At 52.8% G+C, this 15,568-nt stretch overlaps 1 protein-coding gene across 1 annotated transcript in view; it reads right to left on the minus strand.

Annotated features, from left to right (window-relative positions):
* The window catches only part of GCN1 (GCN1 activator of EIF2AK4), a 54,447-nt gene that overhangs the window by 29,147 nt on the left and 9,732 nt on the right, over window positions 1-15,568 (minus strand). The window contains exons 6-24 of the mRNA XM_069556867.1: window positions 13,419-13,517; window positions 13,193-13,327; window positions 12,347-12,415; window positions 12,110-12,218; window positions 11,438-11,512; window positions 11,067-11,195; window positions 10,103-10,153; window positions 9,728-9,826; window positions 9,335-9,508; window positions 7,914-8,066; window positions 6,351-6,443; window positions 4,734-4,809; window positions 4,425-4,584; window positions 3,422-3,611; window positions 3,209-3,333; window positions 2,282-2,460; window positions 1,956-2,049; window positions 705-818; window positions 421-619 (exon numbers count right to left, since the gene is read on the minus strand). Of these exons, the coding sequence (XP_069412968.1) occupies window positions 421-619; window positions 705-818; window positions 1,956-2,049; window positions 2,282-2,460; window positions 3,209-3,333; window positions 3,422-3,611; window positions 4,425-4,584; window positions 4,734-4,809; window positions 6,351-6,443; window positions 7,914-8,066; window positions 9,335-9,508; window positions 9,728-9,826; window positions 10,103-10,153; window positions 11,067-11,195; window positions 11,438-11,512; window positions 12,110-12,218; window positions 12,347-12,415; window positions 13,193-13,327; window positions 13,419-13,517 (2,323 nt within the window). The remainder of the gene's footprint in view (window positions 1-420; window positions 620-704; window positions 819-1,955; window positions 2,050-2,281; window positions 2,461-3,208; window positions 3,334-3,421; window positions 3,612-4,424; window positions 4,585-4,733; window positions 4,810-6,350; window positions 6,444-7,913; window positions 8,067-9,334; window positions 9,509-9,727; window positions 9,827-10,102; window positions 10,154-11,066; window positions 11,196-11,437; window positions 11,513-12,109; window positions 12,219-12,346; window positions 12,416-13,192; window positions 13,328-13,418; window positions 13,518-15,568) is intronic.

Below are 15,568 nucleotides of genomic sequence, written 5' to 3' on the forward strand. Positions count from 1 at the left end.
AGAGACATAAGAGATGAGGGTTTGATCCCTGGGTCAGGAAGATCTGCTGAAGTAGGAAATGGCAACTCACTCCAGCATCCTTTCCTGAGACACCCCATGGACAGAGGAGCCCAGAAGGCTACAGTCCATGGGGTCGCAAAGAACTGGATATGACTGAGTGACGCAGCACACACACACAGATCACTGACTAGCATCTAAAATTTGGTCCTCGAGTGAAGCCACAGTAGACATAAGAATGGAGAGAGGAGATGGCACCACGTGCTCCCCGGGATGTGCAGCTTGGGCTGCCTAAGGCTGCACCCACGGGAATACAGGTCAGTAGCTGAGGTCACTGCATGTCTCCCCCGAGCACTCAGGGCACCCCTGTCCACCCCCCTCCTGCCCCGGGGCCATGCCCACAGCCAGCCAATGAGAACTAACCCAAAGCCTTGAGCCTCGGGGGCATGACACAGGCAGCCAAGGACAGGAAAGGGGTCTTGATCCTGGGAGCAGCCAGGGGAGACTTCAGCAAGGGCAGGAAAGAGTCGACCAGGACCGGGATGTACTGGGTCAGGCCGGACGGGTTCTTGGCCAGGATGGTGTCCAGCAGCCCCAGCGCCGCCTCCAGCTCACCATCCAGCTGTAAACAAAGTCAGCCCAGAGGGCCTGTCAGCAGGGCCCACCCTGACAGTAAGTGAGGCGGGGGCGCTGGGGTAGCCGCTCACCTCCTGCAGCCGCCTCCGGATCTGTGCCTCCTTGTCCAGCTGGGCCTGCAGCATCTCCTTCTGTTTGCTGGTCAGCTGCACCTCCTCTTTTATGCCTTTCTTCTTCTTTATCTCCTGAAGGGACAAGCACAGCAATTCCGTCTCCAGGGCACAGACCTGCCTCCCTCCCACCACCAGGCAAGGTGAGCTCAGCGCCACCGTCAGCTCCAGGTCAGCTGTGAGTCTGTGATCTGGACCCTAAACCTGCCGGCTGGCCTCCCCCACCTCCCACAAGCCCAAGGCCGCCTGGTTTCTACAGAACAGAGAGCAGTAGAGCAGCCATTTCTTGCCAGATTCTCTACAAGCAAAACACAAAGAGTCTTTACGTGTTAAGAGAAATGGAAAGTTCCTCCAAGTGTTAAAGAGGGTATTCTGGAAGCCACATAGCTTCCAGAATTCTAGCCTAAGCCTCTCCCACCTCTGACCAGCCTGCCCTACACTCTCCTCCAGTGTAAGCTAAAGCCTGGCAGAGGCTGAGAGCATTCGTTCATCTGATATTTACTGAGCACCTAGGAGGTGCCAGATACTTGGGAGACTATGGGAACAAGACCAAGTCTCTGCCCTTACAGAGCTCGCCATCTTAGTGGGGGTGGCTACACAACGAACAGGGAACAGATATATAAACAAGGTGGTTCAGACCATGACCGGTGTCGTGAAAGGAATAAATACGATGCACAACAAACGAGAACAGGGAGGCTCGGCTCTGGGGAGCGTGGGCAGAGGGGTCACCTCTCTGCAGAAGGGACATGTGGGCAGAGATATAGAAGACAAGAAGAACTCAGCCTATAAAGAGTGAAGAAGAAAATGAAAAGACTGAGGGAGAAGCACAGGCCGAGACAAGAGCCATGTGTGCTGTGCTTCCACCAGAACCAGCCCCGTCACCACTGAACACAGCCATGAACCCCGATGCCCCAGAGGCTACACTGTGCCAGGGCCCGTGCCCACTGTAGGAGGACAGACGGGTCCTGGCCATCCAGGAGTGGGGTGTGGGGATGGGCATGGAGTCAAGTTACACCATTTAGCAGAGAAAATACATGAACTACTGACAGCAGAAAGAAAATCTCTTTTCCTGGAGTTCCGGGTGGAGAAAGCTACTGAGAAAGAGCAGATCAAGAAGGTGACAGGAGGACCCGGGCTGAGCGGGGAGGTCAGGGGTATATGCCACAGGTCAGGGTGACCCAGTGGACTGGCCTGAGGCCTCCGCATACCCACCTCCTTCAGCTCCAACTCGATGATCTGCTCCTTGAAGGAGTAAGCTTTGTTCTCTCGCTTCATGTTGGCCTTTTTTATGCTGTCCTGCTGGGCACTGAAACACCAGAGCGGGTGATCAACCAGGTTCCATCCGGCCACGAGGCCCTTTAGCTTCCCACCAGCCACAAGACCCCTGCTACCTCTTAAGTCACAGGCACCAGGCAAGCACTGGGTCCTCCACACACTCTCGTATCCAGGACCGAAGGCTGTGTGTGGACCACAGCCAGCACTCCCCCAACAGACAGACAGACTGTATCACTTACTGAGCCTTCGAGCAGGCGGCTCACCTCTGGATGATGGACTTGTCATACAATTCCCCTGCAGGGGTCTGCATGATAGCAAACTCCTCCCGCGTCACCTGGCACAGCGCTGGGTTCTGCACGGAGGCGGTGATGGTGCTGATGAGCTGCGGGAGGACCCGGTCTGGGGACAGGATCGAGAGGGAGCCCATGGCGTTCATGGAAGACTGTCAGACAAACAGACACGGTCAGTGCCTGCCACGGCTGGCATGGGAGACAGGGCCTGCCATGTCTCACGCCCCGGGCAGCAGGCTCCCCTTCTTGCCACTGCCTGTTCTTTCTGAACCCTGCCGCTGGAGTGGACGGCTACAGGGTGTGCCTGCCTTCTCAGCATGCCGCACCCGGACATGGGGGACACATTTCTCTCCCACTCTTGATCTCTGTGTTTCAGGTAGAGCTTCCCCCCACCCTCGCTAGAGATGGGCATGTGACCCAGACCGGAAGGATGGGCCCTGGGATAAGCAGAGGACCTGAGTCAGGTCAACCCGGGCGGTAAGGGCCCCTGCCAGCTGGAATGGTTGGAAAATGCCAGCTTTTCCCACGGGAGCTAACAGGGGATGAGACGTAAGCCTAGAACAGCTATCCTGCTACTGAAAAGCAGAGACTGATAACAGAGCCCATGCTGCAGAAAGCAGCAGTGAGGCACAGAGGAGGAAGGGAGATGGACAGAGGGCAAGAAACATTCCACTTATGAGGTCTTGAGGACATCTGAGTCCCTGTCCTGCCACATCCAGGGGCTTACCAGTTAGATGCAGCAACCAGCAAGCTCCCTGCTAATCTCAAACTAGTTGGCGCTCTCTGTCACTTGCAACCCAACGGTCCAAACCACTTCTCATCACCCCGTCTTCTGTTTCTCTGAATCTTCCCGGTCTGCCCTCTGACCTGAGGCCAGAGCCAGCTCACAGGCCCAACTACCTGGTTCAGGGGGCTCTGTGTGGTGATCCTGGGGATGATCTGGTCCAAGTGCCTAGTAATGAAGGCTTCTGGATCGATCTTCATCCTGGCGAGAAGTGCTGGCCAGAGGCCAGACTGCACAGCCACTGAAACGAAGGGGAGCTCTTTGAGGCCTTCTGCCCACCTGCTCTTCCGACAGAGTCCCTGCCCCACCCACCCACCTGGGCCACAGACCTAAGGATGGGTGGTGAGAGATGATCAGCATCTCCTGTGCCAGCTGTTCCATGCCAGTGACGCCGCCCTCCAGCCCTGGCACCCCAGAGATGACGCACAGAGCCTCCTGCAGAACCCGCGGGGGCACATAGGCCTTGCCCACCTCAGTCACCTCCCCAGTGTCGGTCACCAGAGCCTCGAAGGGCAGCACCTGCGGGGAGACAACGCATGAGCCCCAATGATCAGAGCCCCACGCCGGCCTGGTCCCCGGGAGATGAAGACGCAGGGAACGCGGCTGCCTGTCATTCATGCGATTCTCTGGGGCCCCTGCTGGCGTGGAGACCAATGCCCAGAGCCCTGCGCTGGGATCCACAGGCTGTGAGATGGGCCTGGAAGGAAGCACCTAGGGTCCTGAGCCTCAAAGAGTCCACAGGGGGAAAAAAGGCAACAGAATCCGATGCAGGGGGAACGAACCTGAGACTGCAAGTCTGTCACCAGCCCACATCCCTAAGGCAGCTCAGGGAGGGAGGGAAGCAGTGAAATGGGACACAAAGAGCGCTGAAACCAGGAGCCAGGCCCCAGTCCTGCCACCACCCGCTGATGGGAGATGCTGAGCAAGTCATTTCAGCTGCCAGAACCATGAGCAACTCCCGTAAAACAAGCGCAGTACGCCTGTTGGCCTCTTAAAGGCATTATGAGACAAAGACAGAGAGAAGGGTAGAAAAATGTTTAAAAAATTTTTAAGTGCTTTAAAAACGAAGTGTTTTTCCATTACTCAAGAATAGAAAGGTTGACTTATGTGTGATAAGACATGGGAAAAGAGAACGGTGTCTGCAAAGGAAAAGGAATGGTGTGAAACACGGTGGTCCCTGAGCTGTGAGGCAGGGCAGGAGACCCTGGCATCACACAGAGCCCGCGTAAGTGAGGACAGCCAGGGAGCACCCCAGGTGAGATCCCACAGCGCAGGCAGGGGCAGCTCGGGGGTCTGTGAGCCCCAGTTCTGGGGCCCGGAAGAGGCTCTGACCTTGTGAGAACTGAGGACGGTCTTCAGCTCCTCCAGCAGTCCGTACGCCAGCTTGAAGCCCCCGAGAGAGGACAGCAGCTTCCGGGCCGTTTGCTGGGCCTGCCTGCGCACGTGCCAGGGGCGGCTCAGGAGCACGGCCGCCAGGGCCCGGTGGTACTGCCTGCAGCAGAGGGACAGGGCGCGCTGGGGACAGCCGGGCGCGGCTCTCCGCAGCCAGCCTCCCGCCCCTCACACACCGCTGCGGCTCGGGATCCTGCCAGGGAATGGGGTCGTCTGGCCTGAGGGGGAAGGTGAACAAGCCCCACGTACTGAACTTTGCTGCCTGTGAGTCGGTGCGGATGGTCAAGAAACAGTCTCTCTGTCAGGTGCAGCACGGTACACAGGGCTGGTGAGGGGAAAGAAACAGCGCAAGTGCTTTTAAAATAGAGAATGTGGCTGCAGCCAAACTGCCCTGAACGCACCCGGTCTCGTCTACAACAGAGGAGACGGGGACTTCCCTGGTGGTCCAGAGGCTGAGACTCCGTGCTCCCAATGCAGGGGGCCCAGGTTCCATCCCTGGTCAGGGAACTAGATCCCACATGCCACAACTAAGGCCCAGGGCAGCCAAATACACAAAGAAATTAAATAGAGAAAATATCCAGAAAGAACAGGAAAAGTTGGAAATTAAAATGTAAGCGTAAAATTACACTTTCACTTGAATTTTCTTTTTTTTAAACTTTTTACTTTATATTGGAGTATAGTTGATTTAACAATGCTGAGTTAATTTCAGATGTATAGCCAAGTGACTCAGTTATACATATATGTTATCTACTGAATTTGCTTTTCTGCTAAAAGCAAGTTATGCTTTTAGCATACGCACACGTGTATTTTGGAACCAGCAAAAATATACACTTTTAATTAAAACAGTGAGATCCTATGGTATAGCACATGGAATTATATTCAATAAACTATAGTGGAAAAGAATATAAAAAGGAACGTGTATATATATGTATAACTGAATCATTCTGCTGTACAGTAAAAATTAACACACGAATATATTAATAAATTCAACTATACTTCCATTATTTAATTCGTATGCAGTTCTAAGGAATAAGAGCACTCACATACTGATGTGAAATGATTTCCAAATCTAGACAGCACAATGCATATAGCATGCATATTACCTTTTATATAAAAAGGCAGAGAACTAACACATAAGGATATTTATTGGTATAAAAATAAAATATCGACAATACACAGCAAGGGGATAAAACCGGTTTTCCATGGCTAGGGACACTGGGCAGAGATCAAAGCAACGGTGTAAGTTTCAGCGTAGCCCCTCTTGGGGCTTTTATTTTTGTATTATATGAATACATTTCCTGTTCAAAGACTAGCTAAATGTGTTTTAAACTTCAGGAAGTGACTAACAGTTGTAGCTCATTAACAGAATGTTGTGATGTGCAAGTCAAAAGACTTTTCAAGTCACCAATTAGCCACAGGTACTTCTAAGGCAACCTAGAATTTTAAACATACACTTAAAGATCAATAGTTCCTTTTCTGCCAAGATAGAAACCAGTAGTTTTTCTGTCTCCCAGTGGGGGAGTAGAGCCAGCCACACCTCCCTAGAGCTTCTCAGCTGCCGCTGAACATAAAGCCCCTGAGACAACACCAATTACCTGATCAGCTGTAATTACAGCTAATGTCACAGCTCTACAGCTATTAGCGCTCTGTCTCCACAAACCTCCCCCTCCACTCCCACCTCCCAGCCTTCCAGGCCCCACAGGAATAACGTCATTCTCAGGAAAGCTGAGCTACTGGTCAGACCGCTCTGCTCCAGGTCTCTGCCAAGCTGACTGGTCAAAACAATAGGCAGTCCGGGAAGGGTCATCTCTGAAGACCCACCAGAGAGACTCAGCCCCAAATTCAACTTCAACTAGGCAGACTCACCATCCTCTGAAGCCATGAGCAGGAATTTCTCGGAAGTGAAAACCTGCTTCTTCTCATCCAAAATGAGCTGCCAGAAACCACTCAGTTTGGCCTCTGCAAGAGACAAAAGGTCACTCCACCACACAGCCCACCGCCTCCCCCAGGGCTGGCCCCGCCACGCTGCAGCTGCCAGGGCTGGGTCCTCTGGCAGAGCCACCTCGGCAGGGAGGGGTCACTCCCAGGCTCACTGTCCTCCCATGCCAAGAACTAACTAGTTCTTCTGGTAGCATCACCTCTTATGGAAACCTCTGGTGCTTCTCCACTGCCTGCAGGAGCCCAGACGACCTGCCTCCCATCTCGGATTCCCACCTGCTCCAGGTGCCAGGCAGAGCTCCTTCAGGGCCTCACGTGGTGCCTTCCCTTGCCCTTCCCTGGTCTGAACTCACACTGGGCCATTCCCTTCCAGTCAGTGAAACTCCTTCTAGTCCTCAGGGCCCTAGTTCAAATGCTCCCTCCTTCAGGAAGCCTTTCCTGGCCCCTAACTCCGAAACTAAAAGCAATCCACCTGCTCTTATGCTATGTTTTGCCTTTAACGGCAGATAATGTTTGCATATCCCTTCTCCCATTACAGTAAAGGCAGCTTAAAACTTGCTGAAGCAGGGTCATGTTCACTTCTGCCTCCCCCCACGGAGAAGTAGCTGAGTGCTTTGGCCTATACTCAGGTGTCAAGCAATAATATGTGAAAAGAGCTGAATCTCGTCTCTAACCACAGAAGTATGTCCAGCTACGTCCGCACAGGGTAGGAGTTAGACTAAACAAGCATGGAATACCCTGTAGCCACAAAAACAGGAAAGCTCTTTTTGTTGCAGATTTAGAATCTTTTCCCAGATGTGTTCAGTATATAAAATGGCATGTATAGCATGTTGTTGTTCAGTTGCTAAGTCGTGTCCAACTCTTTTGCAACCCCATGGACTGTAACCTACCAGGCTCCTCTGCCCATGGGATTTCCCAGGCAGGAATACTAGAGTGGGTTGCCATTTCCTACCCTGGAGGATCTTCCCAACCCAGGGATCAAACCCGAGTTTCCTGCATTGGCAGGCGGACTCTGCCACTGAGCCAGCAGGAAAGCCCATGTATAGTACATTACCCAGGGTGTTTGGGCAATTACACATTAGCCATCTCTGGACACGAAACTGGTAATGTCCTCCAAGGAGAGAAACTGAGTGGCTGGAAGGCAGGCTGGCTAAACTCAGGGGACACTGTTCATGTTACATCCTAAAACTGTATAACCAATCAAAAACGAAGTCCCACTGAACACCTGCAGGGATGAGCCTCAGGGTCGCACTGAGCGGTGGGAGGGCAGCAGGGGGCGCTGTCACTGTCTTCCTCCGCTCTGTTACTCCAGTGCTCAGGGACGGGAGCTTGTGGATAAAATCCATCCCGGCAGGTGCCAAGTGGCCCTGTGACTGCTCAGGGGGTAAGTGGCCAAGCTGACACAGCCAAATCCTGAACATCTGGCCCTCCTCCCAGGGACTCTGGAAGAGGCCCTTGTCCGCAGCCTCCTGGACACCGCTAGACTCTTACCAGCCTGTGAGTCGGCCACTGAGAGCTTCGTGAGCAGCAAGGCAGCGGCGACCCCTTCGGTGACAACGGGAACCTGAGTGCCTTGGGAGGCCGCCTTCTCCACTGTCTGGATGAGCAAGGGCAGCAAGTCCAGGGCCTGCAGCAGTGTATCACCTGTGGAGACAGGACCGGCGCCTGTCCATCACTCGGGGTGGGGGGAGGGGGGGCAAGGTTACCTGAGAAAGGACATTCACCCCTGTCTGAACCGGCTAATGATTACCTTTTAAATACCTCGAAGGAGTGGAATACAATCTAGGGCTTAAATCAAACTCTACAACCTTACGGATAGAGCTAGAAGGGTCCTTACTAACCCAAGAGTCTGGCTATTCATTTGATGGATAAAGAAACAGGGGTGAAGTGAGTTGCCCATGGCCACACAGCTGGTTGGGAGAAGAGAACCAGGGCAAAACCTCAGGTCCACCAATTTCTTTCTGGGGCGGTTTCCCCACATCAGACAACCTCCAGACCCAAAGCCCCCAACCAGAACCAATCTGCTGACCTATGAACTAAAGTCTTTTTTAAAAAAAAAAGGTAAAAACCTACCAAAACCTGTAACTAAACTCATAAATTACCAAACTGGTATATCAGAATATTTCACACACTAAAAAGCATTTCATTTGGACAATGCCACGTTTTTGAATCCAAGAAATGTGTATTTTAAAGGTTTATGTTTGCTTTTAAAGTCTGGAGCAGAACTAGAACTAGCTCAAGCTAGAGACGAGGTTAAACCAAGACTTGGCTGTTTAGAACTCAATCTAAAGTTAACTTTGATCAGTGCACCAAAACTGCAAAGTGATACACAAGCTCAGACACAGAACAGAAGGGGGTCACCTTTCTAGAGGGCACTCTGGAATCTCCCAGACATTTCCTTAGACACAGTCATCATCCATTTAAACCATAAGTGAAACAGGAGTCCACCTGAGAGGTGGACATCAGTGTTGGAGATTTTCTCCTTGGGGATCAAGCTCCTACCCAGATTTGCTGTGTCCCCTCACTGCACGTGGAAGAGGCAAGTGCCCAGATGACAGGTTTGTCAGCCCTGATGCGAGGGCAGGGCTGGTTTCTCACAGTTCCAGGGTAAAGATTATAAATTTACACCTCATACACCAGTCTTATCAGAATCATATCTTCATGATTTCAGAAAACAGAGCAACGGGTTCTGGCTACGGGTCCTCTCTGAATAAACTTTGTACTCTGAAGGTCTGATAAGGGGGAGAAATCAAAATCAAACGGGGCTCCGATTCTAGGCTTTGTGGATGACTAAGCTGGATGCTCCCATGGACTCAGGAGGAAACGATGCAAAAAAGGCTGGACCAAAAGGGCAAGCCCGGAGTGGCGACGCCACCCTGAAGACTGGGTCTCCCCTGCAGGGAGCCGCTCACCTCGGAAGCAGACCAACATGCACTGCAGGTAGGCATGCCTCACGGCAGAGGTGGAGGTTTTAAGGCTGAAGGCTTTCTTGAACCATTCGGTGAGCTTCTTGGGTACTTCCGTGGTGAAGCGGTGACACCAGAGAGCCAAGACAGAGACAGCGTGCACCAAGGTGCCTTCGTGAACTAGGGGGAGAAGTCGGAGCCGGTCAGCCAGACATCTTACACCCACGTCATATTACCGCGAGCCGCACGCAAAAGCAAGCCGGGTAAAGGGAGCAGAAGCAGTGATGCTTCGGGGAGGGGAAGCAGGGCCTTCAGAAGGGGTCACCGCAGGCTTCAACTGCGAAAACCGGGCTCAAACATGGGGCCCGGCTGCAGCCTCACCGTGCTGCCCAGAATTACCTTCCTGCTGGAGGAACGGGATGAAGAGCTCAGCCACGGTCCCGCTCAGGACTTGACTGGAAGGCCCCGACACCACATGATGACTGACACTCCCGATCCCTGGAAGGCGGGGGTTCCCTGCTCAGCCCCTGGTCCGCAAAGAACTGCCAACGCACCATCTTCCTGTCGCTGCCCCCTCCCCAGCAGCCACGCCTCTCCTCCGGCCATCACTGACCCTCCCTCAATCTCCCATCACGTCCTGCCTTTTACAGAAGCCAGGCTGGGACGGCCAAGACTGTCAGAGACGTCAGGATCCAACGGACTCGCCGCACCTGACGGTCGGGGTGACCCTCATCTATAACCACACTTCCTGACACCCGCAGAGAAATTCTATACCTGAGAGAACGCTCATCTTCTGGGCTACAATAGTTAGCTTCCCCTCCGAGCCTGAGAGGAGAGAGAGCAAAGATTCAGAATCCACATCTGCCACCTTTCCCAAGGGGGTGAACACGTCATGTGTGTGACATCAAGACACACCGGGGGACTTCACTGGTAGTCCAGTGGTTAAGACGCCGTGCTCCCAATGCCAGGGGCCTGACTTCGATCCTTGGTCGGGGAACTAGATCCCACAGGCCAAGCAGTGTGGCCAAAAAAGGAAAAAAGAGAGAAAGAAAGATAGTTTCTGATTCTAAAAGTAGAGCCTCTTTATCATGAAGTTGGGTTTAAAACCACTTATTGGGGTTTTTTTTTTTCTGACAAAGAAGTAAATGGAGAAGGTGATGGCACCCAACTCCAGTGCTCTTGCCTGGAAAATCCCATAGACGGAGGAGCCTGGCAGGCTGCAGTCCATGGGGTCGCTAAGAGTCGGGCACGACTGAGCGACTTCACTTTCACTTTTCACTTTCATGCACTGGAGAAGGAAATGGTAACCCACTCCAGTATTCTTGCCTGAAGAATCCCAGGGACAGAGGAGCCTAGTGGGCTGCCATCTATGGGGTCGCACAGAGTCAGACACGACTGAAGCGACTTAGTAGCAGCAGCAGCAGCAGCAGCAAAGAAGTAAATATGTTCTTGCAGAAAATGTGACAAACAGAAAAAATTTTTTTAAAAATCTAAAAATCACCCATCTAAGAATATTACTTATATTTTGGTGTATTTTTCTGTATTTTTTAACCTATGTGCACAAAAACATCTATACTTAAAACTGAGCTCACCCCCATCCACACCTCTCTGCCTGTGCTTCTATTCACATTCCTGACACAAGAAGACTCAAAGCACGGAGCTCCCAGCAGGCCCCAGCACCCAGGGAGTGCCAGAGCCCACACCTCGGCCATCCCCATGCCCGGAAAGGCGAGCCCACCTCCAAGGATAGCAAACAGGTGCCTGGCCAGGGCTTCCATCGCCGAGGAGTCACTGCACTGGCGGGCCAGGTTCTGCAGCGCCAGCACGGCTTCGTCCATCAGGCGAGGGCTGTTGGACTTCAGCTGACCTGGACACAGAGAGCCGCCGCTCAGAGCTGAGGACCCAGGCTCTCGTCTTTGTCTTCCTGGCTCCCAACTCATCCATCCTGGCTCTGTGTTCTCATGATCAAGGATCTCAGAAAAGAAACTCCACGACTGTAGCTTATTTCTAAACGGGGCTGTCTCGTGCCCCTTCTTCTACAATTGGGACAAGTGCAACCAAAAACCCAAGGTGTCATTCGAGGGGCGGGAGAGGGGTCGGGACACTCACCAGCCAGTCCTTTCCCAATGTCCAGGGCATACTGGCTGAGATCCAGAGTCACGGATGCCAGCAGACTGGAGATAGCTGAGGGGGACAGAAAGCACACACCATGCTGACCTCGGAGGGAAATTGCCCATTTCTGCCCAGCTCCCCAGCCAACGCTCAGGCCCGCCATCTAGCCACGTGGAACGCGACCACTTTTCACCTCTATATTGGTCACACCTTTGTCCCTCAGCTCTGCTATAAAGCTGTACACTGCCCCATCCCTACAGCAAAATCTGTGCCCCCAACACTCCACCTATACCTCTTACCAAGATAAAAAGGGACAGAGACTCAACTCTCACATCCTAGGGTTTCAAATACCACCGGCACCAAGGTCAACCTGTCTAGACAGAGGTTCTTAACCTGGTTTCCAGAAGGTTCTCAGACCTCTAAAAATGTATGTATACAGCATTTTCAACAGATACACTTCTGTGCACTCTTTCAACAAGAGGGCCCATTACTTTCAACATACTCTCGAAAGGGTCCCTAAATCTCCCTCTCGAGGGGCCCAACAAGGTACACAGTGAATACAGCCTCCCCCCACAACCCCCATAAACACTGCCTGTTGCCAAGCAGCTGCGATCTGGCTCACTGGGTGATGTCATCTGCCTCCCACTGTCCTGGCTGGCAGCAACCTACTTTCAATGACATTCTCTGGACTCCTCAGTAAGGACTTCTGTACGGTGGGCAGGACCAGATCCTTAAACTCTGAGTGGGACAAGTACCGAAGCAGAGGGGCACAGTTATCCTGCCAAGAGAAAGGGGTCAGGCACCCAGCCCTTGTGGGAACAGACCGAGAATAAAGCATGGCTCTGAATCACAGAATTTAAAAGGGCATTCAGCTGGACGGACGAGGAAGGGCCACCGCTCACTCACCAACAGATACTTCTGAGGCTTCACTTTGCTCATCAGGATGTTCTTCACGTAAAAGTCCAGCAGGGCACTCTGGGGAAGAGAGACCTGTCGGACACTGGTGCTCTGAGGTCCCTCTTGTGCGAGCACTTCTGAACAGTACCAATCAGGGTCCCAAACGACACGGAGTCAAGCATGGAAATGCCAGTGTCCACACCATTCCCCAACGAAAAGCCCTCCACAGCTTTCCATGGCTCCTGGGATCAAGTCCAGACCCCTGGCGTGGCTCACAGGCCTGGTGGCTCCTCTCTCACCCAGGCAGCCACGTACCACCCATCCAGCCTACACACTGCTCTCTCTGCCCCAAATGCCCTTCCTTGCCTCTTGGCCTTGTTAACACCTCTTCACTCTTTAAGGTCCTTCCTTAGAGATGTGTTGCCTGACCCACAACCTGAGATAGGTTCCCACCACAGAGTATCACAGCCTCTCGCGTGGTTCCTTTTGTAGCGTGTTTCACAGAGATGACAAGATGCCACTCTGCCTAACAGTGGGCTCCTCAGACTCAGCCCCGCCTGGGCAGGGATCATGGCCCCCTCACTCACTGCTGCAGCCCCAACACCTGGCACAGAGGCTGGTAAAAGGCAGCTGCTCAGGGGTCAGTGACTCAGCGACAGCACGAACAGGCAAATCAGCATCCCAGTAACTGCAGCAGGGCCCACCCCCAGCCAGAACCAGAGAGGAAACGTTCCCGCTCCTCACACATCACCGCGAAAGGCCAGGGTCTCGGGACAGAAAACCAGCCAACTTCAGATGAGGCCAGTGGCTGGGGCCACCAGGGGAAAACGCGCTCCCCGCCCAGCGCCCGCTTGCCTTGTGCTGGTTGGCCACGTCCATCTCCTTGTGGCTCGTGCAGAACTGCACCAGCAGCCCCAGCATGCCTGCGTAGCTCTGGCTGGGCTCCAGGCTGAGAATGGCTGACAAGTACTGCTCCACCAGCCCGGGGTTCTGAGGAGGAACAGGGAGGGCAGGGGTATCAGACGGCAGTGGGGGTGCGCACGGGAAGCAGTGCCCGCCACCCACCGCGGCCTCCTGTCACCTCTCTCCACAGCTTGGTGAGCTTCTTCACAGCACTGTCCACGGCGTGCTTGTGGGAGCCGCCCAGCACCTCCAGCAGGAGCAGGCACTGCACCTCCACCTGCGGGGACAGGGGCGCTCGGGTCCGGATGGAAAACGGGAGCAGAGGACCCGTGGCCCTCACAGCCTGCCCAAGGCCTCCGTCAGGCCCACCGGCCAGAACCTGAGGCCATCTCTGCCAGGCCTCTCCCACCCGACTCCAGCCAGACCCTCTTCGCTTTACCCCCCCGGACCCCCGACTCAGCCCCTGTCCCAGAATTACATCTGTTCACTCAAGCACTTCGTAAGTAAGTATCTGCTGAACACCTACTATGAGTCAGAAATGAAAACACCGGGAGAATAAGACAGATACGGCCCTTGCTTTCATGCACCTCACAATCCAGAGGGAGAAAGAGATACTAAACAAATAAACACACAAATGAATACATAATTACAGCGAGGGAAGTGCCATGTGGAAAAAGGGGAAGCTTCTGTTTCATGTATTTCTTCATCTGCCTTGACTATTTCCTCATTAATTCCCAGGCAGTGAGCGCTGATGAAAGGGCAGGCACTAGGCTAGGCACTGTGGATATAGGAGTCAAGACCGATAGGCTGATCCTGCCTGCGGGAGCTCACTGTCCAACCCAGAGTGGAGCACAAAGAGGTGCTCGGTTAACAAGCCTCACAGAGACCGTACAGGCCACAAGCACCTGAGGTCACTGGTGTGGGCTGCCACCTGAGAACGAGGGCAAGCTTAAGAAGTCAGCTGAGTTCCATGTGTATGTGTACAAAGTGGGAGATGCACAAGGTTATTCACGGCAACGCTTTTTATGATGAGAGGCTGTAAACACTGTAAACGGTCATCAACAGGGGACTGGTTATATACCGTGGTACACCCACTCAAAGGATTAGTAACAGTCTTAAAGAATGAGAAGCTCTTTATATAATACCCTATAACAAATTCTACATCTGGTTAAAGAAAAAAACACAAGATGAGATAAAAAGTTTACATGTATGCTATCACTTGTATAAAAAAATCTACTTCATCATATACACAGGGACTATCTTTACCTACACAAGGAACTAGTTCTTGTGGGGGACCAAAATGCCTAGAGAAGGGGTGGGAAGGAAACTGGTGTATCATTCGACACTTGTTGAATATTGAACTTTCTTATTATTTTTTGAATATTGAACTTAAAAAAAAAATTATTATTAAAACAGCCTCTTAAGCTCGCTGACATCTCGTTCACAACTGTACTGCTGCTCCCTCTCCCTGAATGCTCTGCCCCTTCATCTGGGCATGGCTGCTTCTTTCACACCCTCAGGTCTCCACTCAAACGGCACCTCCTCCAGAGGCCTCCCTCCCACCATTAGCGTCCGCCCTCTCTCTATTCTCCTGCCTGCTTTTCTGCTGTGCGGCTCTAAACCTTATCACCCAGGTGTGGACCTATTTGCGTCCAGCCTCCCCAGGACTGCCAGCTATGAAAAAGCAAGGTCCTCTTCCTCGTCCGCTGCTTCAGCCTCAGCTTTGCCAACAGCACCCGGCACACAGGGGCCCTCGACAAATACTTCAGCAACTGAATGAACTGCCACCTATGTGTAGAGTCGACATCAGCAACGAGCAAAGGAAAATCTCTTGATGCATCCTGTCCCATAAACACAACACAACGAGGTCGACCCCTCCAGCTCACTAACCCACAAGCACACTGACTTACCTTGGGTAATGGTTGCAAGAAGTCATTGGAGACACACCAATGAGAGGGCCCGTGCGATAACCATCTTATAAGACGACCTTTAGGTAACAATGGAACCTAGACTCCGAAGGTGGGTTTGGAGTGTATCCACTACTTGTGAAGTCTCAGTGTTCTTATCCTCCTGTCAGCTGCTGATGGCCAATCTACGGTCATCCCCAGGGGTGCGCTGCACAAGCTCCCAGGGAGAGGCCTCAGCGCGTCTTTCAAGCTGGCTGTGTCCGGCAGCGGTGCTGAGGGTTTGCTAATGCCACGTGTCCACCTGCACAGCCCTCCCTAAGTTTCCACAGCCCTTTCACCTCTTCTGGGCCCATCTTCGTGACAACTCTTTGAGGTGGATGGGCAGATGGTACTTGTTCCCATTTTCACAGTAATGGGAAAT

Source organism: Ovis canadensis, chromosome 17, assembly GCF_042477335.2.
Source record: "Ovis canadensis isolate MfBH-ARS-UI-01 breed Bighorn chromosome 17, ARS-UI_OviCan_v2, whole genome shotgun sequence".
NCBI classification, from domain to species: domain Eukaryota; kingdom Metazoa; phylum Chordata; class Mammalia; order Artiodactyla; family Bovidae; genus Ovis; species Ovis canadensis.